Raw genomic sequence first — 26,869 nt, 5'->3', positions numbered from 1 at the left:
GCCGCTCAAGGCAGAGCTGAGTGTGGATGAACAGGGTGTATTTAAAGAAGATTTATTACTCTTCGAATAAGCAAATATAGCAACCTCAGAGTGATACGTGACGTGACGCTGCAAACATCACAGTCAATTTGTTTTTGTGGCCGGCTGCTTCAACAAAAGCCGGGAAAGTTCTTGGGGAGAGGATTTTATAGATTTCCAAAAACTGCCGCACGTCAAGGGGAAAAAGATGACAGCTACGATCAATCACAAACTCATCAAGGCAGACAGTAATCAGTGGAGCTTCTGCACTGTGAAGCATTACATCAGTCCATGCAGGTCACATAGTCTCCTGTCCATCAACCGATCCAAAAAGGAAAAAAAAAGAAAAACACACTCAGACTTTGACAAGGTGGCCCTTTCTAAAGGTCAGCTCTAGAGCCCGACTAATATACTGGTTGACCAGTATTATCTGCTAACAATCATCAAAATATTCTTAAAACTGGAATCTGGAACTGGAAGAAACCATTTATTTATCCTATTGCTACTGAGCGAACACAGCCGGATGGTGGTCACTGAGATAAGAGTGCAAACTGGAGGTATTGGTATTCACGATACTCATTTTTATCCGCAATAAAAAATTTATCTTCCCATCCATATTTGGCATATATGTTGTCCGATATGTGCCGATATGAAAACTTTTTTTTAGAGATTATAATGCAGAAAAAGATGCTCGGGGTAATTTATAACTATTAAAGTCACAGTGAACTTTACAGTTTCAGTGCATTGTAAAATATCCTACCTCCATGACATAACTTTGTCATAAGATTTGGGTGATAATGACTGAAAAATGTCAATCAATATCAATATGAGAATTCTTTACTCATTGGATCAGTATTAGCTCCAAACTTCGAGCTCTTGTCAGCTCCACATCCCTCCCTGCAGCAGCTGCTAAACACAAACTGCTGTTACTTGTAGAGCTGCTGGCACTACCTGCATCACAGCAGCCTCCACCTTATTAATCAACACACTGCGACGGTACAGTGGGTCTCTACGGGCTTGTCTGTTGAATTTATATGTTCAGTATCTCTTCGTATGTGTCTGCTCAGTAACTGCTGGGTGAGTAAACTGTTCTCCCGTTGAGTGTTGAGACGCTGCGTGGATCGAAACATGGAGGAGCAGAGTCTTTAAAATATAAACCATTGGGCCAATAAATGGTTCGAACTGTAGACAGTGAGTATGTTTAACCGGGTAAAGCTTTCCATTTTGGGAATCGTCAAGAAGTCAGTTTTACAGACAGAGATGTATGGAGGGTCGGTGGCATAGACGATATGATCTAAGGCCCTTGTTGCTTAGGAACACAGAAGAGGCGGATTTGTTTGCACAGCTGCTGAATTACTCACTGCACTATAACTATACAAGAGAAGAACATCTGATACTAACACTAATCATATAATAAAGTTGTGAACTTTGTTTTTACACTTGTAAGTTAAAATGCCACTCAAATCATTTGAATTCATACAAGTGACAGTATATTGTAGAGTCAACAGACAAAGTGGTGACATGAGACCAAGACTGGATTCGAATGACGGACGTTGCAGTTTACATGACATGAATTTTAGCCCCTATACTGTAAAAATTGCCCCCAAATCAGCAGATTTTTTGCTTGCTGTTGTAAGACATTTTCATCTTACAAAGCAATGTGCAGCAGAAAGGCAGATACTAATATAAAGCCTCACAAAAGCAACGCTGCCATTTCAAGTGAGAACACAGCTAATCCCCCCCCAAAACACATGCCTAACAATAACTATATGTTAATAAGGATTAGTTTTAAAATTTGAAAACTAGCAGCAGGGCTGAAGTTTCAGCTAAATATTTTCGTGTAAAAAATGACGAAAGTGCAACGTGCACTATAAAAATATGCTTTAAAGCTGGAGCACACTTGGACGTAAATCTAGGACAATAGTTTGGCAAGACTGATTAGCTAGTCGTCTCAACTTCAAATATAATTCATATTTTAGCTTAATCAACATATACACATAAAATACAAACTTAAGATATTCTTCTTTCACAAATCTTAAATATCTAACCTCAATCCCAAAATAAAAACCAACTGAATGAAGTGAGAATCAAAGATCTTCCTCATTTTTTCTCTCCTTGTTTAAAAATAAACACCAGCGCAGGCGTGTTGTTCATGTTTCCATCTCTGTGAAGACATTTACATGGATGAACTACAGCGCAAGAAAGCCGAAATATAGCAGGCCTGATACATCTTTGCCCGAGGTAGAAAAATAAATTGTTAATCCTGCCCTCGCTGCCCTCAGCAGGTCAAGATTACACTCCAACACCTGTCAGTCTTCTTGAGGAGCTGTCTTCATCCAAACAGCATCTAGCCTGAGGCTGAGCCATCCAGCATGCAAACCGCACGCTCAGAAGAAGAGAGAGTAGGTATTCATTAACCAAAACAGAAACTCAGGGTTCACCAGAGCCTCACCTGCCATACATTTATTTCTATCTTAAAAGGACATACTGACATTATTATTTCTTTTCTTTGGCCTGGGTTTTTTCTCGCAGTGTACAATTATTATTGCTTGTTTGTATTTTCTACATCTCTCTATATTTTGACCGTGGATTTCTCTTCTGGCAACAAGGAAAATTGAAGCTTTTGGAGCTGCAACTAACAATTATGTTCACTCTAATTCATCCAACTATTATTTTCTCAATTAATTAATAATCATGCAGTTTAAAATAATGCCAGGATAGCGAAAATGCCAATTACAAGTTCCCAGAGTCCAAGGCGACGTCTACAGATGTCTTGTTTTGTCTGACCAAAACTCGACAGAAAAAGCAGCAAATGCTCATAATTTGAGAAGCTAAAAATAGATGAGTGTTTAGTACTTTACTATAAACTGATTATTAAAAACATTGTCAAATAACTTTTAATGATTGACTACTTGCTTAATCAACAAATCTTTTACAGTCTAAAGCCTCAATGTAATGGGAATAAACCTGCTCAAGGCCAGCCTACAGAAAACAGGAAATGTCTTTTAAAAAAAGAAAGGTCCAGATATAACTGAAAAGCTAATATTGGAAAAATAGTTTGATTTATGCTTAAAGCACATTTTCCTAGCACTACTTGTTTCTATCAAGGCAAGGCTGTTTGTATGTACACCAACATGAGGCTGAGGAGAGGAGCACATAGATGTAGAAACCAACAGGAGCCATTTTGTTTGATTTGGGAAGGCATAATTAGGCCTGACATGCCCACTTCCCAGGAGGCGAGAGAGGAGGGATGCACAGTCGTGCCACATTGATTCCCTGAGTTTTCTCACAAAGTTTAACTGCTCAACTCTTAAGTGCAAACAACCCTGCAGCCACGCTTCAGGAATGCACATTGGCATGCAAACTCTTACTGTACGTGCACACGCAATCGCAAGTAATCATGTTCGTGCATACGTGAACATAAAACCTCATTTTTAGAAGAACACGAGGAAAAGTAAGATGAAATGTGAAATGTGGTGTAACATCATGTTGAAGTTGCCTCAATTTTCTGCTCACTATCCCTGCATTTCTCGATTGACACACACACTCATTCACAACACTCCGTCCTTTTACCTTATTTAAGCAAAGATACACTTGACATGCACTGCATGCAAACACCTGATCGAGTCCAAGTCACTAAGACACACACAACCACATTGAATAAACAGCGTCTATGTCAGTTAAAGGCTGAGATCTGAGCTGTTGGTCAGGGGCGTCTGGGGAGGGCTAAAGTGAAGTGGTGCTGTACCCAAGTGGTTATCACGGACAGCAAAACTCGGAGAGAGACTTGGTGATCGATAGCTTGCCCACACTCCCACAAGAGGTCACACAGGCTATGGAGGAGTACAAAACTGCAGGGCGGGAGTCGGTATATATACAGCAGCACCTCTGGAACACACACACACACACACACACACACACAAAAAAGCGGAATATATTTTCATATGCTTCCTCCGCCAAATTCTGCCAAAGCTGCTGAGCATCATCGACACAAACCTCTCAGCCCATTAATGTCTATCTGGACGAACATAGGAGCATTTTAACCACTAAACACACATCTGGACAATGCATATACCTCAATCTCAATCCATGCTTTCTATTACTGGTCCAGCTGTTTTAGACCTGAGGGTAACAATGTGAAATGTGAAAGCAGAACATTTGACAAGTTGAACACAGGTGTGACTAATAACCTCATTAATGCCTACTCTGCTTTGTAAGGCTTGCCAGAGCAATCATCAATGTTATTAGCTGCACCTGTGATTTTCCTGCTATGACAAGTCAAAATGTCTGCTGCGCAAAATCTGATTTTTAGTGTCATGCCAACATACAGTAACATTAACCGCCAATGCTACAGCTAGCGTTAGCTTACGCAGAATCTGTTAGCTACATTTAGTTATTTGGCTAACAGCAACACCAACTTAGCTAGCTTAACATAAAAAGAAAAATAAACTCAAAACACTCGAAAACACATACAATTAATTAAACTTACCTTACTGCCACTTTTAACTGGATCTTAACTCTAAATAAACTCTCCCATAGTACTGTTTTAGCAGCTCTACATCGCTCTGAACTTCACTGCGTCATACATAATTTTTTCCACAGCGTGCTGAGGTCATGACCCGCCCTACTCTGCCTGTGATTGGCCAGTACTCGTTGCCTTCGCTGATTGGATTGGTTGGGTTTAGACATGAGGGTCACGGCCAGCCAATCAGCGGCAGACAGTGTTACCTACACTAGTTAGGCTACTAGTTACCCACAATTTAAAGTAATCTATTACGTTACAATATTACTGTCTCCGTAGAGTAATATATTACTTATTACACTACTTTTTGGTTACTTTTTGAAAAATGCCCAAAAAACCTATATCGAACAATAAAATAGCAGAGATCTTCTTAAATAAATGAATGGCCTTGGACAGGTCAAGAGTAGGACGGGTCATGCCTTCGCTCGTTTATTTTATTGCTTGTAATTTGGAAAAATAACCAGGACCCTGCATTAAGTAGCCTATTGGGCGAGACCACTGGTGAAAATATGTCTACTTTGCATTCATTTCCATTACACGTGATAATATAAGCTTAACGATATGAGTGAAAAGTTTAATCTCTTTGGTATTTCCCCCATTGACTTCAATGAGAGCACAGGGGTAAGTCTTTGACTCTCTGCTGCAGTAGAAGTCAAATCGCGTGCAGACTAAGTGTTACTAAGGGGTCAGTGCATGGACCTCCAAAACACTTCAGAAACTGTTTCAGTTGTATACAAAGTGTGACCACATCATCAGAAGGTCAATACATCAAGAATGGTTCACTGAGGGTTAGAAAAGCAACTTCAGCACACAGATGAAAAAGGAAAGAAGGATGTCTCGGGCTGGCCTCAGAGGAAAAGTAGTAGCTTCTAAACCACTTAGAAAAAAATTGAATTTTACAGTGAATGATGAAAAAAGTCCCTGATGAAGCTTTCTGGCAATAACAGAAGGGTGTATGTAAGGAGACGAACAGGGGAGTGAATGATACCACAGTGTTTCAAACCAACGGTGGGAAAAATCCAAGTCTGGAGATGACACCTTCACAGAACCGACTCCACCCTGATCAAGGAGAAAATACCAAGCTGCACCCTCTGGTTTGCATCTTTGTGGAGATGCAGCAGGATAATCACCCGAACACACCTCATGGCTTTGACCGAACTACTCGAAGACCAAATACCACCATGGAGGACAAGCCAGGTCGAGTGCACGCTATCCTTAAAGTCAAGAAGTCCGGCAGAAGTATCTTCACTACTCACACTTTCTGACCCTACAGTACCCTATGAGTTCTACATTGTTTTAAATTGATTTCTTTAGGCACGGACTTGTTCCTCAGGACATGTCTTCGTCTCTAAATAACTTGTTTCCCTCTACCCACACGTTTCTACTAGTCTGATTGTCCAAAAGTCTCTTTTGGTGCTTCTTACCCGACTTCTCCTTGCTCTCTCTCTCCTTCATCATCTTAGTTGCCCAATCTTCTCTTTCCTTTTCCACCTCTCCAGTGGTCCCACTGAGAATACCCTGATCTGACCTAGTCTACTTTTTCTTGTTTTACAGTCCCAATTAGGCACAGGTAGTTTGAGCTGGGCTCAGACGGCCTGTGTGTGTGTGTGTGTGTACATATATATATATGAGTTATACTGTATATCTACTGATTTTCTACATGTGGGGGTATTGTGAAGGCCATTTAGCCATGAATGAAGCATCTGTTTCCAGTGCTCCTAATGGCATTATTACAGCAGGCGGCAGGGCCCATTATTAATAGTAAATGACAGAGCCTCGCTCCTAAAGGTCTTAATATTGATCCCCCCTCTCTTCAGACCAGTCTTAATGATGATGTTCCTCCATGTCTTTCTCTACAGCGTCGTAATCAAGACCAGACACACATTTACAGCCTCTGAGTCCCACATACAGGGAAACAAGCCCACACTACAAATGAGACTTCAAGATTAAAAGAGGGAGGTTATAGGAATTGCCAGCCCTAATATTCCTCGTACCATTCTCCTCCTCCCACGCCGGGGCAAATTAATTCCTCGTCTCGGCTAACCTCGCACATCTATGCTGATGAACGTCGTCGTGTATGTGGTGGCTGCTGTTTTAAATGTGGCTATATGGAGATGTTTGTCACTCCTGATTGCGCCCCTCGCACTCTATCAGGAGCAACGAGCAGGATGCATCTTAATGAGAACTAAAGCAGCAGACTGACTGAGAGCTGCGGAAGAGGCGGAGAGAGGATGGAGAAACAGTCGGGGAATAAAAACACAGGAGGACGGGCAAAAGGTGTGTTATCATCGGTTCTGTAGCAGTGGGAAGCTGAGTAACAGTGGAGGAGAAAAGGGAGAGAGGGGGAGATATGATGGGGGCTCGGAGGCAACAGAGCAATAAGAAACTCATCGGTCTGAGGGCGCAGCGGTCGATAACCTGAAGGGTTAAAACCAGCAGGGGTCTGCTCCGGGTCAATACAAAAAATTAATAATCATGGCAGTGGCTGGGAGAAGTCTGCCTTCTGAGCATCGTAATGATTCTCCCCTACAATGCTTAATTTGGCTGCCATGGTCTGATAGTCTAATAAAGCCTGTCTGTATCACTACAGGGGCCCTTCATGCTGCTAAATCCAGAGCTAAATGAATTGAATTCAGCTCAACTTTACTGACCTGACTGCTCCTTTCATTTCCTCATTACATATAGGATGAACTATATGAACAGGAAAATTATACACGCTCGCACATAAAAGGCGGTGAGAAGTCGCCATAATTCACATCCTAACAAGTGAGGCGGAAAACTGCTCACAAGCTCTTCACTAACAGGACATTTCGCTCTGACTCATGGATTGTCACTTCATTCTGATAACACCATATACAGCACATCGCTCAAAATATGTGTATTATTATCAAATTCTAGGTTTGTTTTATCATTATTTGTCTGTTAAAATGTTTTATGAGAATGATTTTCTCCTTGTAGTTACATATTACACTGATATAAAGAGTTGATAGCGTCATCTTCATATGTACTTGCAATGTATTATTGAATGATATATTTCATATATCAACAAATATATGCCAATTATTGCTTATTCCTTTAACCGTAAAAAATATACTGTATTTTCCCCAAATATATTATCTAGTAATATATGCAACATATGTATTCAAAAATCTATTACTTCAAATATATCAGTAGATATATTATCAAAATGTACTTTCATGATATTTTGTAATATATTCTTAAAGCAAAATGACGGTATATTGGCATGTTTTGTCAAATATACTATGCAGGGAGTCCACATAGTATATTTGATATATTAAAATATATTTCTAATATATTACATTATATTTTTTGATATATAACAGTACATGGATTTGGACGATGCTACCACTGTTTTCACCCAGATTCTGCCAAGTAAACAGTTTGTTTGTGTTTTTTGGAAAAATGCCAACCTTACACAAAGATACAGAACACAGAAGTAAAAGATGAAAGAAATCGAAAACAACAACAAAAAAACAGAAATGTTCTCATTTTTATTCCTAACTGGCCATGCAGACAGTTTTATCAGAGATGTCAGCCTCCAGCTTATTAAAATGGGTTACGATGACGTGAATTATGTCCGTGGTGCAAACAGCATTGCTAATTTTAATTTAAAGAACTCAACAGCAACCGTTTTCCTGCTCCAGTGAAAACAATGGGGGTTATTTTTTGCAACTTATTTATAACAAAGACGTTCCTGTTGAGAGTACGTGCTGTGGATGATCCAGGAAAACCAGAACACTGTTTTCTGAGAAGACAAGGTCAGAAACAAAACAGTTATGCACAAGTTTGATATTTCTCTGAATAAATCAAACCAAAGCTATCTGCATGCACACATACCACTAAAGAGTTTTGTGATTTAAGTGAACTCACCCTCTAAATGGAAAAACTTAGACCATGTCTAAGGCTTAAAATAACAAGATTTTAGTCATGATTTGTCGTTTAACACACAAACAAATGAGTATAAATGTAAATCTATAACCTACAGAGGGGAATTACAGCTGGATTTTATTCCTTGGGGAGTTGAGGGCACTGTCAGGTCGCTTTATACAGACATCATCTCCATCTCTAACAGATATTTCAGTTCAACTATGCAACATGATTCCAGACAGGCTGAACTCAGACGAGATGGTTATAATTACAGTCACCAGTCGCTCTATTTACAGTTTTTATGGAGCAGGTCAGCACTACAGACAGCAACAACTGTCGCATGAGAAATCAACCACTCAATCTTTAAACCTTCACCGTGATCGAAAATAGTGACCCGTCACATCAACAGCATCGTTTTTGGATTACAACACCTGCTGGTGTCAGTGCAGTACTGGAAGCTGCTTCAGGCCCTCTGAGAGAGTACTGACTGATCAGGCAGCTACTGACCTCTACTGGCAGGAAGTATCAACTACAGTAATGAAATGATCCTGAATGCAAATGAAGCACTTATTCACATCAGCTGAGATTTCTTCCAGTAAGACAGGAAGCTGCCCGCCTGCTGCAATGAGCATGATTAGGTTGGCAGAGCAATTAAGGTTCATATTTAAAGAGTCCAGTGATTAAATCCTTCTCCGCTCTCAACTGCAGCATTACCACTGAAGCACTTATTAGGCTGTATGAGGTACAATGATGTGGTGGGTCGGATAAAACCCTTTATCTCTTGATTTTTCTGACAAAAAACAAAACAAACGGTCGACATATTGATAAAAAAAAAAGCAAGACAAGTTAGAGGATTTCAAAACAGTTGAGCCGTGAATGTAAAAGGGCTTTAACACAACACTGTGACAATGTCCCACGTGCTTTGTACATGTAGTGTAGGCCTATATAATACTGCCTATATGAGTTAGCTTCAGTCCAAGACATTTCACACAGGAATGTTAGTGAGCGTCTTAAGAAAGTCAGAGAAATAGCAGAACATTGTTGGTAGCCATCCGCCAGTTTCAGTGCTGCAGCTGGATCGGCTCCTGACGCCAGTTTTTTTTATAATCCTTCTCATTCAGATCTGAGGCCCACAGCAAAGCTATCAGATTAGCGCTGCTGGCTAATCTACACTATGTCAATGAATGAAAACCATCCGCTGCCTCCTGTGCCGCCATGCCTGACTGAATAAGATATGATTCTGTGAAACTGGGAGGAGGGGAGGGCAGGACAGGAGGGGGGTACTCTTGTTTCAGCACAGACCTGCTCCACTGTCACACTCTGAAAGTTAGCTACATACAGTCTACTCTACATCTTGAAGGCAGACCTTGTGTCTTATACTTTGTTTGCCAGCAGAGGGAACACACACAGGCACACGAGCCCACACACAAACAGGCCTGAATAACTTTCTGTTCGCGTTGATGCAGCAGTCGTGATGAGCCAGATGTCTCTGCTGCCTCCATCTCTGGAGGTGAGAGATGGTTTTGTCTCGCAGCTACAGCGGCCTCGCTGAACCCTCCCACCTGCAGAGTGGCTGAGGCCGGGAGGGGGAAACAGGCAGGGTGCCAGGATCGCACGTCAGAGTGATGAGGATGGCTGTCACTGTTTGCCAGTGGTGAAATTGAACTAAGTACATTTAGTCAGCTGCAGTTAAGAACAAATTTGACTGAGGGAAATATTATAATTTGCACTCCACTACATTTATTTGGGAGCTATATTTACCAGTGACTCTGCAAATTACTTTTGAACACGATGCATATGCTGAGCTTATAAAATCTGATACACTGATTAAACAACTCAGCGGCAAATTAAATGAATAAAACCAGCTCTTCCTTGACACAGTACATCAGTAAAGTGCTGTTTATGCATTGACGCATCAGTAATATTATATTATAGCATAAACAAAGACAGAGGCCATCTCTCGGCATTGAGCCAGTTCACTATTGATACTTTCCTTGCCTGTATGTAAAGTTAGTGTTATTTTCTAATTAAAATAAGTGTTATATAGCTCTATATTCCAACAGTAATCACAGTTATATAGTGTTTGGTCAGTAACTTATTTCTCTCTTCCCCCTGCTCATGCAGTAAAAGAGAAAGTACATTTTCTGGTATAACTGCCAACTTTGTCCAATCAGGACCTGCACCGCCAATGGCAGATCAGGGAAAGCAGCGCTCCCGGTGACGGTTTTTATAAGACCAAACAAAAAAGGAGTCATGGAAGTGTGGTGATGTAGAGAGGAGGGAGGGGATTGCTAACCGCAAAACAGAGAGGAAGTTAGCTCAAAAGATGACGCCAACAGCAGCTTTGAGTAAATCTTTGAATGCAGGACTTTAACTTAGGATAGCTGCACCAATTTTACACATTAAAGTGTGTTTAAAGGTCTTGGGGAGGTCTACTGCACATGTGAAAGACAGCAATATAAAGGCTTTTGTGGCTCCAGAGGAAGCTGCGTGTACGTTGCATTGTGGGTAATGTAGGCGGCAAGAGAATGACAAATGCGTTAAATAAATAAGGTGACATCTCTGGTTCTGCTGTATCGATTTTGATCATTTGTTTTTAAACAGTCCGTAGTGAGTCCAACAGTGTTACAGGCTTGCAGTGCGCCTACATTACCCACAATGCAACTTAGTCTCTGAGTGACATCACTGGAGGCAATTTATCAGATTACATGCAGCTTCCTCTGGAGCCACGAAAGCCTTAATACTGACCTGTAAACACACTTTAATGTGTTAAATAAATGCCACTGATGAGCTGCAGTTGTGTGAGATTGTCCATCTACAAATGTATTGTACATTCAGACATTCATCCCTTCTCCTTTTAAATAAACTAAAATGGTCCAGATTAGAACAAAACTACAAGCAGGGCATGAACACAATCATAGTCAAAGCTATAACTTGTCATGATTATGTGACTTTGCTTAAGTAAGTCTCAGTCTCCACTTGATGAGGCTGCTCCACCAAGTGGTCGGAGGTGTGAATACAAGTAAACACAAATACTCATGAGTAAGAGTCATTTCCACATATACTGCATGTCTTGTAAAAAAAAACAAAAAAACACAGTATTTCCAGTGTTAAAGTGTATATCGCTCATTTCTGTTGGCTCAGCACTGATGACTTGATGGGGTGGTACAATTTTGTAAGTCCAAAAAATATAAATCTACTCCACATAGTGCCAGAAGGTAGTTGCCAGGGAAGAAGTCGCCAAATGAATGTAATAGGATTTGATTTATCTACGAACAGCAAGAGGTGTAGGCACATAAACAACAATATACGGACAATGGGAAAGAAAGAAAGAGGCTGCTGTGGAGCGCCGCTGCTATCATAAACAGATATGTTGTTTGCTGTAAAGTCTTTTATTTAATGAGCAGTTATTCTGATAAACATCCAGCTATTTCTCTTCACAAGAACAACTGATATAACCCCTTCTTATTGCTCTCATAAAAACCATAATGCACACTAACACACACACACACACACACACACACACACACACACACAACACACACACACACACTCAGAGCCATCATGAATAATCATAAGAATATGGTGTGATATCTCGGCCAAATGAACTACTCTTTAAGGCAACATCCTACTTGTTGTTTTTGCCCACACTGCATCTTATGGCCAACATCGCCATGGTGATCCATCGCTAAAATGTCTGTGCTGCTATTCTTAAAAACCCTCCGGCCAAAATCTCCAGTCCGATCACCTCGTGATCACAGGCCGTCACAGCCCATCATTTGCCAGCATTACAAGAAGAAGTAGATGTAACAGGCGTTCACATCATCACGCTTGGTAGAAAAACTCAGATCCTATTATGACTTAAGGATAGAAAAACCTCCTTTAACACCCCTTGTATCTACGTCTTACAAACACATGCAGCAGCACAGATTGTCCCATGCAGTGCGTCCGCGGTGAGGAGAATTACATTGACCTAATTCACTTAACTGGACCAGTTAGATTTTTGGTCATTGGCTGGCTGAGCTCGAGTTTGATCCTCTGAGCCGAGCTCCAGCAGCTTCCAGCCTCAATAAAATCATCCTCTGCCTCTGACAGAACCCATCTCTTGGTGGGTTATTAATACCAACAGAGCAGACAGGATGTTATGCACTGATTCTTCAAGCTTCTCATCAACAAAGCGACATGAGAGGAGAAGAAGGTCGCCTTCTCTCCCTCTGCTCCATCTGTCCCTCCATACTGTACCCACATTAAGAATACCGGCATGACTCGGACAGCCGAGTCAGACAACTTGACAACTTCTGACAATCCTCGAAGGGATGGTTTCTTAAAACATTTAAATGCCAATCGCACATCATCCTAGCTGTGGCTTTATTTTATATGACGCAGGCAGTTTTAAATGGCTCCACATGGACAAAAATAAAAGAGAAAAGTGTGAGGAATACATTACTGCGTGTTTATCTGCTCTCACATAGGCTACAAGTGTTAGGATGCCTGACTAGCAATAATAGCCAAGGCTATACTTCAAAAAGGCAAGTGGCCTGTTATTACCTAACTGCACTATTTTAGGGGGGTTACAGGTTATGCAAGAAAAATTGGAGCTAAGCCTCTACATCACAGTTAAGAGTAAAGACAGCGACTCTGTTCTGCACTTCATTTGGTTTGGAGAAGCTTACACTCCAACAGCTCTCGCCAAAACGTGTGCTAGATAGCATTACATTTGCCAAACTCATCACTTATTCCTCCTCCTCCTCAAATCCTCCTCTATGTGAATGTGAAACATAAGATACTGATTGAAAAGCATAATCTGAGTTGCTTGTGCAAGATTGTTTTTCATTTGTAAGGATACAAATATCATGAGGCTTATTTTGCTTAAAACAGTGACTCAAGTATTTTAACTGTGTATAAACCATCACATTCTTTTACGCAGGCTAAGTTCAATGTAAAGTGTCTTTTACATTTAATGCTTTTTTTTATTATGTTGGGTCAGTGTGACTAAAGTAAATAACTTAAAGTAAATTAATAAAAGTGTTTATTCAATTATTGCATATAAAGTTGTTTATCATTCAAGTAGAACACATAAAAGCAAAGCATTTCAAATGGGTTATTTTATCCCCAGTAATAAATCACACATCTAGTTATTTAATACATTGGGACACTTTGCACTTTGCAATCATCGTGTATGACCGCAGTTCTCCACAGCAATAGGTGGATGCATTGCAAAAGCTATTAGCGAGCTAGCTGCACAAGAATGGCAGAGAAAGTAGTTCCCAGTACAAACACATAAACTTGACAGTGGTGAGTACCAACAATGGACATGTTCTTTTTTTATGTTCATTATGATAATGTTAGGTTTTCTTACATGTGAGCGAGACATGAGGTAGTTGGACACAGTTAGCAATGACAACGATGACGCTAAGCACACAGCCCCTGACCCAAAGAACAAGTGAGCGGCAGTGGCTAGTCGTTCAGCCGCTAACTGGGTACCACAAAGCACACAGCCCCTGACCCAAAGAAAGAGTGGGCACAAAGCACACAGCCCCTAAACCACTCCAAAAAACTGCTGTGGCAACAATACGCCTATGTAGCGGCTAACTTTAGCATAAAGTACGCAGCCTCTGAGCCGCACAGAGCTGCAGCAGCAGCAATAGCCTCCTTTGCTAACGTTAGCCCAGACTAACTGTCGGACTGAGGGACATTCATGATGGCGATGATTGTGTCATTTCGGCATTTAACAGACTTGTTTCTTTATGTATTTCTTGGCCTAAAAAGAGATTGTGTTGAACTTAGCGAACTAGCCACTTATACATCCCCCAGCTGGCCACAAAGTAGCTTGCTTTTGCTTTTTTGCTTTGGATCCGGCAGTCTTACCTACCCTAGCTTTAACATAAGCATTAGCTTACTCTAGCTAGCTAAAGAAAAAACGGCTGGCAACAGTCATCATTGCAGCCGGCAACGTCTACAGCTGTTAGATAGAAAGGTGAGACCTGTCTTTGTTTATTTCTGTCTGTAATCAATCATGTTGTTTAAAAATAAGGCCATTTTGTGGCTAATCTGCCACCATTATAAGCGTGTAAACTGCATGTGCCATGCTGCAATAACGAATCTGACACTTAGCGGTCAAGTTTACAAAGCAGATCACTGTAACTTTAAAAGTTTGGGAGAGAATTTTACATTTCAGGTTCAGTGTTTATATTCACACAGTTTCATGAGTAAACAGGGAGCTCCCTGGCCTGGCCTGGCCTATATATGCTGTGGCCGAGAGCAACTGCACAGTGCAACAGAGGCTGGCTGTGCTCCACTTAGATGTTAAAGGGCATGTTAACATTTTGAATTCATGTTGTTTTGCACCACATATTGTTCTAATAAACCCGAGTGGATGAAATGTCCCCGGGACTTCCTCCTCCACACTCGTCTGTACGAGGCAAAAACACAGCTCGTAAAGAAGGAAAATTACATTTCAAACAGGCAATATCAGCAGGCAGTGACATATCTCTGGCTTTAAGTGTGCATTTCTTATCCTCAGCTAAGTACCTTCAGGTAGGGAAAACAGCTTTCTTGATATTCTGTTTATTCTTATGTAAATCAGAGGATCATTTGTTGTGGATTCAACCGGGGATGATGTCCTTAATATAATCTGAATGAAAAAAAAATACAAGACCAAAAATAGCTGACATTAATATTATTTATACCACTGTATTGGTGTCACAGCTATTTATGACAAAAGATTAATGCCAATTAAAGGCAACTAAAAAAGAGAGCGGGGTTATTTGGCGGTGGATACGCATTTAATTTTAACAAATATCTTTTTCCTTCAAGTGTTCAAGAGAATAAACAAGAGAAACTAACTGACGAGCAGCCCTGAAGGGACCAACGACATCAAAATGTATGAAATAATTTCAGCACATCGTCGTGTAAACTGAAATCTGCAGCTATTCGCTTAATTAATGGGAAAGGAAAGACAAAGAAAAGGCTAGCGCTGTAATATTTTGTCTATCGTGCTTTAGTTGGCACAACAAAGACGCATCATAAAGAAGCACCTTAGAAAATCTATTCATTTCGATTTTAAACATGAAGAATCTGACAGACACGATCAGAAAAAAACCTCACAAGATGGAATTTTCTCTGTTTCCCAAAGTGCGTATATTCACACCTTCACCATACTCTCCTCTTAAAACTCCATCTCCCTTTCTCACTTGCACACACATACGCAGACACACTCAGTCACACTTCCCTCCTCTCCATACTGTTCTAACACCTCTCGGCGGTTATGATCTTCATGGCACTTTTATAAATCTGCCTCACTGAGCCGAGCAGCCGGTTGCACTTCACTCCTGCTTGGCGCTGATGGGAAGATGAGCACGGACGAGAGATGTTTATCAGATAATTGCGTACAGATGGACACGGCCAATAACTCATTTGCAAACCAGCATTTAAAAGCAAATCTATAACTGCGTGTTTCTTTTAAAAAAAAAAAAAAAATCACAAATGCATCGGGACGTATTCTTCTTATCGTTCCAGTTCAAAAACAAACCGTTCGACAGAGTGCGCATGTAGAAATGATTCAGCGTGGCAGTGGGCCTTTTGTAGGAAAAGCACAGGTGTCAGTAATAACATTAAGAAGGGTAAGTCGTGACGGTGAGCCAGCGTGCACAACACCGGGACCCTGAAACTGAGGCAGCGAAATGGAATTCAGCCGTGATTCATTTAAGCTATTTAGCCTTCACCTGGGTCAAAATGTGGCGCCGGAAAATATATATAAGGCTGAATGTAAAGGTTGCGGGGGAATCACTTACGTAAGAGTGATTTTGTTTTGTTTGGTGCTGTTATGCTGTTATACTGCCATTATTCGAGTTTTTTTTTTTTTTTTTTACAGCACATTTGCATGAAAGAGACCGAGATCCTTGAAGAAGCTACACACACAGAACTAACAGCCCTCTTGAGATGCACACTCAAAAGTCGTTTCTGTCGCGGGCAACTCCTCTACCACATTTACGTCATGTCTCTGCAAAACAAAAGAGTGTGCAATGATTGACTGATTGATTAATTGATTTAATGGCTGGGTACATGGCTCACGATGTCTGTGGACGCCATTAGAAAAGGTGGCTCGATCCACATATAAAAAGGGGCTGTCACAAAAACAGGTTTTTACTCCACGATTGTCATTTCCAAATTAATTCACAATAACAACATTACCGCAATATCAGATATTTGAAAATAGAACATTTTAGCAATGTAGAGCAAAAGACTGGAGGTAGGCAGGCAAAAAACAAATAGTGAGCATTAATTAGCTGATGTAAATCTGAAGCAAGCAACAAAACCGACAAAATGAGTCAGGGGCAAATCCACAAAGAGAAATACAAAAACTAAATAAGGTACAAACCAAAGGAGCACTGGGAACATTGGCAGGAACACGGGGAACACGAGACACACGGGACGGACGTGCGTAAGCAAAACAGACGAACTGACAAAGAGCGAGGGAGCAACTAAGGGCTTAATTACAAACTAAACTAACGAGGGGATGAGATGCAGCTGGAGAGACACTGAGAACGGGGCGGCGCTAACGAGGCTGATGGGGGACAGGTGTGGGGGAACAATCAGACTGGGGAGGAGCACAGGAGGGAAACTGAACACTGGGAACACAGGTGAGCAGGAAGTAGGAAGTGACACTCAAGTACGGAGGTGGAGAGGGAGTCTGTGACCATAACTATAAAATGTGTAGAAAAAACAACAATCGCTATCAGCTACTCAAGCACTTATGAAAAGGTCATCGAGAACTCATAAACAAAAGATAAACAAGGCCGAATATCTTCGCTGGATTATGCAGACGATGTTGTCATATTTGTATTATTAAAGAGGCACTGTGTAGTTTTGGAGAAGAAATTCAAACTCAGAATTTTAATATTTACAATATTAATGAGATAATAACACAAAGAGAATATTTATTTTTTCCATAACTGAATAAAGAACACTGTTTGAAGCTAGAAAGGTGGCAGGGTCCGCCAAATATAAACAAAGTAAAACAGTATGACATTGCGTTGTCCTTTAAGGTCAGTTTGTTTATTCAGTCCTGAAGACAAAGAGAGTTTAGGCATAAAAAAAAGGCCAATGAAGATCTTTCTCTTCTGATTAAAATTTCAGTAATCATGAACATTGCGATATTGCGACACCACTAACACGTAACTCACACCGGCCGGTTGTGACTGGCGAGGAAAACCTGCCAACACAGGATATGTGAAAGCAAACCGTCTGTGTTCATGGCTCCTTGTAAAGAAAACTGGCCCAGAAATGGGTTGAGAATGCAGCAGCACCACAAATAAAGAAAAAAGCAGGTTTGCTCCAGTAAAGGGTGCATAAAAGCCCTGTCCTCTATATGTGGATGTGCGCTTTCCCTGAAAAACCTGTGCTGAGTGTGTGAGAAGAGGTCAGGCCTCGCTGTCATGCTGAATGCACCGGTGAAATGTGCAAGTGCGTGTGCATGGGGCAGTCAGACATGATGGTGTATCCAGACAGAACATCCATCTCTGATGTGTGTGTGTGTGTGTGTGTGTGTGTGTGTGTGTGTGTGTGTGTGTGGCCTCTGAGAGCCCAGCGACCGGACTGCTTCTGGATGATTCCTCAGCGGGCCGTGAGTGTGTCAGCAACTGTCTGCAAGCACACTACTGCCATAAATACACTCTCCACTCTCCACTGGATGGAAGTCAAATAGTAATATGACAGCAAGAGAGATGGGGAGACGGGAGGGGACGGGAACAAAAACTGTACAGTGGGAGAAGGGGGCAGCAAGCTGTGCACCGGCAGCAGAGAGCTCAAGGACGTTCTTAGCAAAGAAGTCCACATTCAGCCGGAGAACAGTGTGAAGTGGTAGTTCAATAAACAGATAGACTCATGTTTAAATGGATAAGAGAGGGAGGGAAGGGAGGGTGAAGACCTGTCTGAGATGCATGCACATTTGCATTTAACCCCTCGCGCATCACAAGCCCCTGCTCTTACTCTGTCAGCAGCTATAACTCAATAATCAATCACATTGACGCAATCCCCGGAAACACTGCGATTGAGAGCGAGCAGTCAGGCGGAGAGTTGTGAAGACAAATCCTCTGTGAGCAAACTCGGCAGTGTCCAAAAATAAGATACGATGTTTTGCTTTGCTCACGTCCCAGAAAAGAAAAAAAAAAACACAAACTAGCCACCGTAATGCTCATTTCATGGCTGTGAACGCAGCTCATTTCAGCCACTTAATGGGACTTAAACTGAGCCTCAGAGGGTGCGATGATGATAACCATCCCCTCTGCGATCCCAATGTTCCCGTCCTGTCTGCCTTCACGCCGCCTTGACAGAAGCGGGTCACTCAGTCAACACAGTGTTGCCATAAATCCACCGCTATGCTGAGAAACACTGAAACGAGCCTGCAGCTTCAGAGGCCACAATAATTACACAAAAACACTGCAGCGGCTGGCAACAACAAAAAACACTCCAAGGCTCCTCAGACCATGACTGAGGGAGACCTTGCACAATTATTTCTCACTTCTCAACTCAGGGACGTTTCAGAAACAAATTAGGCCTCAGTGTGTGTGTGTGTGTGTGTGTGTGTGTGTGTGTGATATTTAGGAGGCGGGAGTTGAAGGCATGTTGACTACAGAGCTGATCAATATGAAAGCAGCAGTAATTAGGCTGCACAGGTTTAATTTTTCATCAGTGTGTAATTACACTGTAGTAACAACACAGTCTGGACGGGCAGACTGGGAGTGTGTGTGTGTGTGTGTGTGTGTGTGAGCTACACACACAGACTTGACACACACACACACACACACACACACACACAGAAAAAAAACACTTTCATCCACGGCGCATCCATCCAGGCCTTGCTCGGTGAGACGGAGCCCCGCAGAAACCGCAAGGCTGTGGTGGCATGACGCCTGAAACGGACACACCCCCTCCAGGCTGTGGCATCGAACCAGCGACGCTGTGATAAACAAACGGCGGCTGCTCCGATATCATCATCATCATCATCATCACCATGATCATCACAGTTACTGATCCTGGTGGAGTAGACCCATCATTACCGCTCGTAATTACAGTTACACCAACAAACAAGGCCTGCGCATGGGTTTGCGCCATGTCCCCCCTAAACACACGGTCTCTTCCCTTCATAGTGCAGACTGACAGATGACTGCACGGATGACATCTTAATCAAAGCAGCTCCACACACACACACATACACGCTTACACACATACACACACACACACACACACATACTACTCCCCGCCTCTTAAACCAGCGCGGCGGTGCGCTCCCGGTCCCTCTCACGTTCATCATATCTCACCTTGTTTGACACATTTGAGGCGGACCGGGTCTTTGCAGTGTTTAATCACGGCCAGCACGTCCCGGGTGGTGAGTCCGGCCACTGGCATGTTGTTGACCTCGAGCAGCAGCTCATCCTGGGCCAGTTTGCCGCTCTGGATCAGTCCCTTCCCCTGCTTCACCTCGCCGAAGTAGGGGAACTGGCCGTTCTCCGCGCCCCCCTTCAGCTCGAACCCCAGCTCCCCGTCCTTTCCGCGGGTTATCACCGCTTCGTGGACTTTGTTGGTCCAGTGGTTTTTCTTCTTGAGGCTCTTAGACATCGTTAGGGCGAGTTAATCACCGCGGGCTGGCCCATAGAAAAGCCTTCCTACCGTCTCATCCCTGCCTTTGTGCGACCGGCTGCAGCTTCACAGCGCCCGTGGCTCCATCATCAGCGGTGCACGCCACGCGCAGTGTCCGCTCGGCGAGCCGCGCAGTCGGGCAGAGAGCTGCAGTACAGCACGGCGGCGGATGAAATAATTATTACTCTGTCAGACACACAGACGCAAGAGACAGATACTGGCGGATGACCCGGATGTGAAGCCTGAAGGAGGGGAGAGGAGAATGGTTCTGGTTCGGCGTAAAAGGATGGAGAGGAGGGGAAATAACACAGGAGGCGCTTCACTCCCACTACACTGCCAGGGGCGCTTCCTCAGGCTCACTGTGATCACACACTCAGGCGATGACATGGAGGAGGTACATCAGTTTACACTACAGTATGTAGAAAACCTCAGCCTATATGATCCAGCCACCGTGTTTGGTCGATTTTGGGAATAAAATAGCCTCAAGCCTGACTTTTTGTTGCCTACAGTAGCACGGAGCACCCTGTCAAACATGTGTGAAAAGTGTTTTAAGACGAGAAAAGAATACATGAGAGCAGAAGGCTATACTGTTCTGATTATATTCAACATGCAGTGGAGATTTTTATGCATCCAAAGTTGGACTGAAAGGGCCCCCGGACCCCTCAGGGAGCCCGAAGGCTTCAGGTTCATCATGTGGAACTTAGTATGGAAATTAATGCAAGTTTGTTTGTTGGTTCTGCGTCGTCCAGATTAAGCTCATTAAAAGCTGGAATAATAATGGAGCCTCAAGGCAAAAAAAAAAAAAAAGCTGCATTACTATAGATTAGTGAAGACACATCTTGTTGAGGGGCCCCCCTGATTGACAATGTAGTTTTGAAGTATGGCTGCGCGGTACGGCCTTAAGATAATAGCTATCATGTTTTAGCTCTATTATTATTAATGCTAGGATTGGGCGATATTTTTTAATAAATACCTCAATGTCAACATTGGGATAATATTGTAGGAATGACTATCGGTACTTTTGCGATATAATAACGCAGTGAGATTTTATTAAGTTAATATAACGATATCCAACTTCTAAGACGATTATAGTCTCATATCATGATATCAATATCATATTGGTACATCGCCAAGCCTTATGTCATCGCCATTTTAATTTCATTTTTTAGTGGGCTTACATGTTGCATTTTACTGAATAAACTTGTGCTTAATACATTCACAATACGTAACTCAAGCCCAGTACGAGCGTCAGCCAACTTCACCTAGTGGCCAAACGGTGTAATTACAACGTCATGTGACGCACTGGAGCCTTAAAAAAAGACTTTTTTTCCTTTAAGCTTACATTGTGAAGGAAGTGAAATGACTCGTTTCACCGTCATAATCTGATCCATCCGATTTGGAAAGTCGAGAAAAGCCACATGATGAAATCATTTTTATCCCTATTCAAGTGAGATGGGGCCTAAACAGGAAATAAGCCGACCCGAGCTGTGTGCACGCGCTGTGGGCTGCACAATCCGGGAGATTCAGGTAATTTTATACCAGGAAGTCAAAACTCTTCTTGGCTTTGTGTGCCACTGAGCAGCTTTCATAGGAATGAACGGGGCTCTGTGCTTATCGCTGTATTCAGTTCTCATTTTATTCATATTTTATTCACACTACTTCCTGTTTTGGCACTAAACATTGGCTTTGAATGTAAATTATGAGGTGCAGATTGTATAATACGGGACTGAATACAGAGGGATATTGGGCTACATACAGAGAGGAAATGGGGGTCAATGGGGGCTCATAGCATGTTCTTGCCCTGAGGCTCTGCGGTTGGTTAATGCCGCCCTGTTTACGCACCTCTACTATCCTGGGACTTTTCACTTTGCTTCATCCACTACCGTATGCAGCACTACCAGCACCACCAGTCCTGTTCACTGCTGAAATATTAGTGCTAACAGGCACGACAGGCTCCTAAAAATATAATGGTAAACTCACCCTGGTCACGGCTCATTGGTCTGTATAAATGTGAGAGGTGAGTACCTCACTTCATCATCTCACATCAACATTTCAACTGTATGAGCAGCCGAATGACGAAATAGTGCATTGGCTTACTTCCAGTAGCTGCACTCCTGCTGTGAAATTCAGCCTGTTTAAGTTGGTCAGCGTTACATAATTGCGATGATGACATAAATCCAAGTCCAACAGAAAATGACAAATCCTTTTGTTGCCATTACTTTTTCATGATTGCACGGCTTTCCGAAGCGGGGGAAGTAAAGTTTCATTCAATATTTAACACGTGTGTCAAGAGCTGCTCCTCTAAATCTACTGAGGATGATAGTCCCTCTTAGTCCCACTCCGAGCAGGGCCGCCGTGTGTGTGTGTGTGTATTAAGGACACATGCATGTGTTTTTGTAATGTGAGTACCGTCCCTACAAAACAACACTACTGTACACAAACCCCCTGTGCATTTGCCACCAGTAAATAATCCATGAAGAGCAGCGGATTCACTTTGACTGTCACTTTACTTTCTTCAGTGTCTTGGCATTTAGGTCACGCTGTGCGTTTTACTACCAGCAGATGCTTTTGACAGTAATTCTGAGAAGATGATGATGCAGAGCAGATGATTATGAAAGACTAACCACCACCAGTGGAGAAAGAGTACTGGTATCGGCCAGAAAACTGGCTGGATTAAGAGATTATGTGCACAGAGGGGAAATGAATTCCTGCTTTGCTTTATTAACGCCCCTCCTGGTGGATGTCAGAACTGCAGCTTCAAGAGGCCTGGCCTGAGATGAAGTTCAGGGGTTGAGTTTAAAAAAAAAAAAGAGTGCAGAGAGTCTTCAGGTTTTCACTCCATATAAAGCTCCTGGTGGACTAAACTGTGAAATCAGCTGATGATGCCTTCAAACGTATTAAAAATCTGGCACCTTGTAGCTTTTTTTGGTAACATAGGTAGTATTTTTGTGTGTGCAGGACACTACATTTTCGTCTCGTGCTCATCTAATCTATATCTGGATCAGAGTATTTAACTACAGAAAGGAAAAAGACATCAGCTGTCGAAGCTTTGAGCTGGTGCGTCTAAATTTGGAGCCACTTCAAGCAAATCATCGGCTCTCAGAGATTTTTCTCGTGACGGGGTGCAGCACAGCTCTCGGTGTCTGTGTGGCCACTCGCACGTGGCCAAACAGCCTCGGTGTTGGGAGGAGGTGTCCTTACATGAGCCCCTAACAGCATTGTAATGAAGTCCTCTGGTCAGGGTGTCATTGTGCTGTATGTTGTGGGGGAAAATAGCTTTGAAAAACACAGCCCTCTTTATCTGTTATTTTTCTCTGAAAGCTGCAAAAAACTCCATCCAATTTTTTTCACTTTCCTGCCAGAATGTTAATGATCAGAATAAAACAGTTGTATTAGGTGCGATTGTGCGTCCATAGAGGCCTGTAAATATGTTTGTGACTGTGTTTGTGCACGCTGGGTGGGGGAGGGAGATGAGAGAAGAGGATATTACTTTATATCATCATTATAGACAGAAAGTAATGAGCATCCTAAAGCAGACTGCCAACAACAGAAGGCAAAAATACAATAACACGAGGCAGTCTGCGCACTCAGAGGGGGAATTTCAATAGAGATTATATGGATTTAGCTCGCTGCCTCTCTCATTGACTCTCCGCTTTGTGCATTTGCTGTTAGGGAAGAAATGCACACTTAGTTGTTTTTATAGCTCGGCAAAGACAGGGGGAGTGGGGGTCACCTTCACACAGGCTCTCTGAACACGGCGAGCAGACAGAGTCCTCCCGTCCTCATCGTCTCTACTTTATCCACAGACGTGCAGAGACAAACATATTAACGATCACCTGAAGTCTACTGAGACGGTAACGATGTTTTGGAAGACGTTCCAAACTTTGAAATGAAAAAGACAGCACGGCGGCACCAGGAAGGAACCCAAGGGTGTGCTGGACCGGAGGAGCAGTTCAAAATCAGATTCGAACAAGCGCCCACACACACACACACGGGCGCGCAACACACATAGAGGAATAAGTTAATTAGACTGACTTGCTTCAGGGAATTGGCAACTAAATCATGTTGGCTTTTTCTCCAAGCTCACAATGAAATTTAATTATGTAGTGAAACTTGTGATGGCAGAGCACACCTGTACAAAGTCCAGACTGACACTAGGACGTCCTCCTCGCTGGAGTTTGGGTGGGAACTCAGCCAAGCTAATCAGCTGATACTAGCTTAGCACAAATAGCCTACATATCTGTAGCAGTGGGGCCAATATGTTGGCTGGACAAAATTTAGAAACACTGATGCGATATAAGGTTATTAATAACTGTGATATTAAAAATGAAATAGTGATGTCGTGTTAAAGGTGCAATATGTAAGAATTGACCAGATTCAAATGTCATATTCATACTCAAAACAAATAGGGGGCAGCAGATTACAAGAGCTAATTGCGGCTAACTGTAGCTGCCAATAGCTAGTTAGCTTAGTTAGCCGTGCAGCTACCGGTTGGCACTAGGAGTAACGCTAGCACAGAGGGCTTTGGACCAGGATGGGAGGAGGCTAGCTGGCTAGCATGCTAACTTCGATAGATAGCTCTGCTTTACAAACACATAGACCTCTTAAAGTCAAAACAGCTATTTATTCACATTCTGTTGATCATTTTAGTTAATTTTTTTATGTTTTCAGCTAAAATTCGTACATATTGCCCCTTTAATAATGCACATATGGCAGAGGCCTTGATGATCTTTTGTTTATTAATTCATCTGGTTGTCTTTTCACTATTCATTAAGTCTAATTGTTGTTATTTATTTGCCAAAAAATTATTATCATTATTGATAATAATAATTCTGTATAGATATCATGAAAAATCTACTTTAGTGTCTTCCAGCCCATTGTTTTGGTTTCACAGCCCACAAGTTTTACCATATTTTATTGTTTTTAGTAAAGCAGCCCTGGTAAATCTACTGTGCGCTACCTTCTCAGCACCAATCAGCAGATAACAAATCGCAAGTAAACATAGTAAAACATTGAGCAGCTAAAGAGACATAGAGATATTTCCCCGGGGAGTTGGTGGAGGCCAAAAAAAAGCGTTAAATGGAGAATCAATGTAGCGTTTGCATTCATTAAATTAACAATAAAAAAGCAAAACATGAGTGATAGTGTTGTTCCATATCTGCTGGGTTTGAACATAAGTCACTTAGGTATCAGATTAAAAAGTCATAATGTGTCCATGTTGTGTTTGCAGCTTATTACGCTGCCCTCAAGTGACAAAAACAACAAGAACAACAACATAAAACAGTAAAATCAGGTTCAGAGAAATAAAGTTTGACATTTTGGGAAATTCACATTCTTGCTGAGAGTTAGATGAAAGGATTAATGTTTGTATAGTGAATACAAAGCTCCCTTCAGCAGCTGATTAGCTTAGCCTAGTAGCTAGCCTGGGTCCATCCGAAGGTAACAAAATCAACCTACCAACACACATTAAAAACGTCCCGGCGTCCTGGAGTTTTGTTGTCTTTATCTTTCAAAATGTTGATAGGTGGATTTAGTCATCTTTGGACAGAGGTGGGCTAGCTGTTTCCCCTTGTTTCCAGTCTTTGTGCTAAGCTAAGCTAACATCTGCTGGATGTAGTTTCATACTTCCCGTCTAATCTAACTCTTGGCAAGAGAGTATTTCCCAAAATGTTGAACCATTCCTTTAGAAAAAGTTTTGCTTTTTAATGTACATGTAGAAAAAAATAACATTGATGTATAGTTAAAGATCGTTATGTTAACGTGGCCTGAAGGATCCAGTAGTCCTCACTTCCACGGACACGTTATTAAAGTCCATTATTATATAAACTTGCACATAACTTATGAATTCTCTCTCTTCTGGTCCTCTCTGATGTTCACCCTTTTAAGTTGCAAATGTGGAGCCACAGATCAAAAAAGAGCTGGTTATTGCACATAGTTTTCAAAAAGATGTTTCTTTAGACAAGATTTGTGGTTTGGATTGAACTTTAGCTTTGACTCCCCGGCCGGCTGCAGCGATGAGCCGTTTGATCATTGACATCACCGTCCTCTTCTCTTTCCACTTTCCTCAACTACACCTTCATTTTTGAAGAAGCTTCATATCCTCACTGTTTGATCTCCCTCCGAGGGCTTTGGGGATTAACTAAATGACTCCACAGTTAGCTTTTAAATCACACAATGCCTCCCATAAATAGTGTCCTCTCAGCTAATGCCCAATCATTGTGCTTGAGCAGTGATGGCTTAGCTAAGTCTGCAAGACAGGAGTCAGCCTTGGCACCGCTCTGACCCATTTGTAGGATGTTTGTTGTCATCGTCGTGGTGTTTATATATTAAAAAATATAAAACGAGGAGAACAGGACAGTTGCTCTGATAAGCCTATCACTCGCTCTAATTCCTTTAACGTTTGATCGGCTCATGAATACTGGAAAGGATTGTGTGCCACAGCTCTTGCTTTTAAATCACCACAGCTTGGTGGAAAATCACTCTCTCCGCTCAGGATTAATTAGTCCTAATCTCAGGGTGTTTCTGATGGAGATTTTATATGAAAGACCAAGACGTCTTTGTCAGGAACAATCTATGTTAATTATATTAAAACTGGTGATTAGATTTTCCTCAGCTGTCTCCTTCATGACCATCAAGCAGCAGCCAGTCTTGGTCATTACATGCAGCTACTCAATGTGACCACTAGATGGAAACGTTTACTACAGAACTGAGCTGCTAAATCCCCCATTTCACCACTACAGAGGCTTTAAGTTCAGTTTTAGATAAGTCTCCCTCCACTTAGATATATTTGAGCTTCATTGT

The 26,869-nt window shown here is 42.0% G+C and overlaps 1 protein-coding gene across 5 annotated transcripts in view; it reads right to left on the bottom strand.

Annotated features, from left to right (window-relative positions):
• The window catches only part of magi2b (membrane associated guanylate kinase, WW and PDZ domain containing 2b), an 81,522-nt gene extending 61,204 nt beyond the window's left edge, over positions 1–20,318 (bottom strand). For 4 of the 5 annotated variants that reach the window (XM_084363857.1, XM_084363859.1, XM_084363860.1 and 1 more), the window contains exon 1: positions 19,750–20,318. In XM_084363857.1, the coding sequence (XP_084219983.1) occupies positions 19,750–20,047 (298 nt within the window). In that variant the 5' untranslated portion in view covers positions 20,048–20,318. Of the gene's footprint in view, positions 1–4,507; positions 4,606–19,749 lie in introns of those variants that run through there. The other variant, XM_084363858.1, reaches the window with a different exon arrangement.
• Between the last annotated feature and the right edge of the window lie 6,551 nt (positions 20,319–26,869).

The sequence above is a fragment of the Pagrus pagrus genome (genome assembly GCF_965226575.1).
Source record: "Pagrus pagrus genome assembly, chromosome: 10".
Taxonomy (NCBI): domain Eukaryota; kingdom Metazoa; phylum Chordata; class Actinopteri; order Spariformes; family Sparidae; genus Pagrus; species Pagrus pagrus.
The sequence above is the reverse complement of the archived record's forward strand: the minus strand, read 5'-3'. Positions and strand labels throughout refer to the sequence as shown.